The sequence below is a fragment of the Musa acuminata genome, chromosome BXJ1-2, assembly GCF_036884655.1.
Source record: "Musa acuminata AAA Group cultivar baxijiao chromosome BXJ1-2, Cavendish_Baxijiao_AAA, whole genome shotgun sequence".
Classification (NCBI taxonomy): Eukaryota; Viridiplantae; Streptophyta; class Magnoliopsida; order Zingiberales; family Musaceae; genus Musa; species Musa acuminata.
The window spans coordinates 20860093-20864367 of NC_088328.1; the positions used below are offsets into that span (position 1 = coordinate 20860093).

The window sequence follows — 4275 nt, forward strand, 5'->3', positions numbered from 1 at the left end:
TACCCATAATTTCATCGAGTTCCTTTATTATGTGACAATTAAGAAGCATAAACAGTTGATTGTAATTACAGCAAACAATAAGCACCATTCATAAAAAGTAAGCATGTCTGAGCAAACTGGCCAACAGCACCTTAGATCCTATACAGTGACATCTCTGCAGGTTAGACATTACACAAAGCACTATAATGCTGCAAGCACCCCAACATGGAACAACAAGCATGACCTTAAGAAGCTAAAGATCTAATGGAGAACTCAGGCTGCTACTTGGTCAAGTAATATATGAGTAGGAAGAGTGCCACAAAGGATGCCACAAGGGTGGCCATTCTGCGATTTGATTTCGTCTCGAAAACCTAATGTGAAAAGCCGCAATAAGCTCAGCCATGTAGTTAGAAGGGTTACTGTAAATAATGAATTCAAATATATTTACCATCTTGAAACGATCCATTGTTCCAGAAAGGATTCCCCTTGACGAGTCCATATCATTGCCCTGAAACCAAAAATAATAAATATTGATGGAAATTGACCATGATATAGAGATCTAATAATAAGAGAAGAGGAGGTTGACAGGGAGGAGAGGAGCAAGGAAAACATTAATGTAAAGAACTACATACCATGCGGTCCAACATACGATTGTGGCTTTCAACCTCTTCATGTATGTCACCTGTCAACTGTAAAAGAGCATCGAATGATACTCTAAGTTGTACCAACAATTAAGCAGGCATCAAGAGAAACTATCCAGCATACTTTGAGGACACACGAGCTAAGAAAATTGAATTTCAAACACCAAGGAGAAGAATTTTGATATGACTGATCAGGTACAGATGAATTTTCAGTCGTGTCAAAAAGCAAATTCACATGAAATACAGGGAAGACTGGAAACCGAGAAAAAGAATTTTCCTGACAAGAAGAAAGCATCAGGTTGTACAAATTATCCAGAAAACTGACAAACTACCTAACAAATTTGGCCACCAAAGATGAGCTATTTCTACTATTCTAGAATAGTTTCTTCATCAAAGATTTCTGAAAGAATGCTTCAAATAATCCATAATCCAACAAACAAAGCATATAAAGTTCTTCATTTCATGATCAAAAGCCCAATTTGCATGATGCAACTAAATGGATGATTGATATTCACTGTTCTATTTGGCACTGTTTTGTTATCGAAAGATTGTTCATCCAGCCTAAGAGATCAAAGCAAATATATATATATATATATATATATAAATTCAAAACCATCACCCACTAGTGACAGCTAATATTCCTATTTTTGGTTGTGTGCTTGTTTGCTATTCTTCCAGTTCCTGTTATGCGACAACCACAGTCAAGCTGAACCACATCAAAATTTATCAATCAGTCTTGTCCTCCATTAATCGGTGGGAAGGAAACCAAACCTTTAGGAGTTCCCCGCCATCACTTCACCTCAATGTAACAACAACCCATCTGACATCTATTGATGCATAACAGATTGAGTAGCATCATACCTAGCATATGCTAAATTCTACTGGGATAAAGCATGCTAATAGATTTATATGTATATCCATATACATCCTTATAATGGGAGAGAGGCTAGGATGGTCCATGTTGTTTCCCAATATCCTTGGGACTCTACACTCCCATATATCCCTCTCATTTTCAAGCTCCTAGCATGTGTGAGAACTAGCAAATTAAAATGAATTCCCAATTTACTCATCACAGGTTTGTCAAAGAATCAGAGAGAACTGAAATGTTGCAGTCATTTGTCATTTTATAGTTACCCTCTTCAGAATGTTGACTCTGTCTTGCAGCCCTTCAATGGCTAGATCATTGTCATGCTCATGAATTTCATGAGAAGAGTATGCTGAAGCTCGAATCCCACCTTCTTCAATGCCATCAAAAAGTGCAGCTCTATTACTGCGATGGTCCCTGTAGTAAGTAAAATATCATAATAGGTAGATATAACATCATTGTGCAGAAAACATTGCTACTTCAGTATCTAAGTAAAGCTTAGTGCCTTTCAAGTTGAATGTCTGAAGTTTATTCATTTGTTCTTCACTCATCAATTACTCTATACAGATTGTCAGCATTACCCATCAACATGCATGTACTGGTTTCCAACTACCTTACAACACCCAACACAAGAAGTAACATCTTACAGATGATCTTTTTCAATGATTAGCAGAATAATAAATGACTATTACTCATAAGAGAATATGTGACATGAATGGAGATCAAGATATATCAGGATATTAATGCAAAAATGAAAGTGACCCTGAAAGAATACTCCCTCAAACAGTGTCAACCATGAAACCTCAACATTTCATATTTCTTTAACATGTTATCAACTCAGTGAATTACAAGCATAACAACATGGGAAAGGAATGCTAAAATCAAATAGCTTCTACTTTTAGAACAAAAAATCCTCATTTTCAGGATTATGCTTTTTATTTGAAACCATACTCTCCTGCCTCTTTCACTTAATATTATATAGACAAAAGGCATCCAGCAGAAGCAGCTCCTTGCATATTAAATGCAGATAATACATGGTCTATGAGATATGTGGAGCTAGGAAAAGGTAATTTAAGGTAAAACAGTAACTCTAGATGTTGAAATAATGAGATGGGAATGAAGAAATCTCGCAGGTACCTCTACAAGATTTCATATCTTTCCTAGTTTACAATATTTCCTTCTAGTCCAAAGAGCCAACAACAAGGACTCATCTTACTATATTTTTGTTAAAACAAGGCTCCCAAATACTAGTTATAAGATGTTAAAGCATACCCATAATGGCATTTACAATGGACCTAAGGTAACTCGGATCAGCCACATTCTTGAAATAAATAGAAAAGATAATCACATCCACCAGCATGCTACATGTTCACAATTTCTAACATGTTAATTACCAATTCAACAAATTTGCCACTAAAAGTTTAACACAAGTAAACAAATCATATAGGAGAGAAATGGGGCAAAGGATGGGTCAAATGCTCATAGTCTTACCTCTCCATGCAAAAGGACTACCTACATTTTCTGATCTCATATCCTCCATGATGCATTACGGAAACCTTACAAGGGATCATCCATAAAAATAGACCAAATATGATCACCTCATTTTTTCTTGCACGCACTAGATATGCGGGGCCAAAGGCACCTTCAACTACCATATTTCTATGTCTAGTCAACCTCATAGCACCGTCAGATAAAACTTAAATATTCAATTAATTATAAAGGCGACAGAGATGGCTTTGCAATGGCAAACAACTACTAAGAGACTTTGTCTACTTGTGAAGGGTAACATTCACAAGGCAAAGCTACAGCAACAAAGGGAAAGCACATTATTTAGTTGCCAACCCTAGGAATCCAACAGACCTCTCCATTGACAGCCTAAATTACAGAGCCCACCAACAGACCTCTCAATTCCAAATCTTAATTTGATAATGTAATGGACAAAGAGTAAAGTTAATAAGATGATCATTGGAAATCTTATATTCATATAATTCATATTTTGTTTGATCTAGATCTCTAGCAGTGAAAAATCATCAAAAAATCTACCTATAATAACGGAAGAACACTTGCACGGGAAACAGTAAAAGGGCAAAAAGAAAGGTTCGATATGAGGATAGAGCTAACTATCATTCAGGAATCCTAACCCAATAGCTGTGACATTAGTAGAACAAAAGTATGCACAGTGGAAAGATAAGTAGTAAAATAAACATCGTTCATTTTTGCATAATAAAAACGACAACAAAAAGAAAATGTTTCAGTCAATAATTTCCACAGAAAGAAGAAGATCGGAACTGACCTCCTCGAATTCATGGCTGCTTCAGAAAAAAAAAACTGGAAATTTCTACTTCCGCTGCCTTTTCCTCGCAATTCTTTTCCTTGCCCAATGCAACGTTTTTGTTAGTGGAGCACGTAATATCAAATCCAGACAGAGATCCAAACAAACCAAACAAAATAGATCGGAAAAGGAGTCTAATCTCAGAACAAAACGGAAAAATATTAACAGAATCACGGAGATCCAATCAATTTCAACCCAACAATCCGACCATAGCGAGAAATTTTTCGGATCTCCAGCAACCCAAGGAAACCGTAGATCGATTCCTCAATCAGATAGATCAATCGATTCATCATGATAACAAGAACCGTAACCGAGAGAACAACCTCACTCCGATGTCGCAGCCAAATTCGTCGGCAGGATTCCTTCACGAGTGGCTTCGGGTCGAAGGAGAGGAGTCTTTTCGACGGTTCCCAGCTAAGCATGATTGCGCTCATTCGGCCCCATAGGGATAGATATCC

At 36.9% G+C, this 4275-nt stretch overlaps 1 protein-coding gene across 2 annotated transcripts; it reads right to left on the bottom strand.

The window, feature by feature from the left end:
• Positions 1-4275, bottom strand: LOC103971632 (bet1-like SNARE 1-1). 2 transcript variants are annotated; one of them, XM_009385705.3, is made up of 6 exons: positions 4141-4275; positions 3779-3851; positions 1755-1902; positions 612-668; positions 428-487; positions 1-350 (listed from the first exon to the last, which is right to left on the bottom strand). In XM_009385705.3, exons 2-6 carry the CDS (start codon positions 3790-3792, stop codon positions 261-263), a joined length of 369 nt encoding a protein of 122 aa, XP_009383980.2. In that variant the 5' UTR covers positions 3793-3851; positions 4141-4275; the 3' UTR covers positions 1-260. The 2 variants fall into 2 exon arrangements, with proteins under 2 accessions (XP_009383980.2, XP_009383972.2); XM_009385697.3 differs by having other exon boundaries at positions 3779-3857; positions 4141-4270.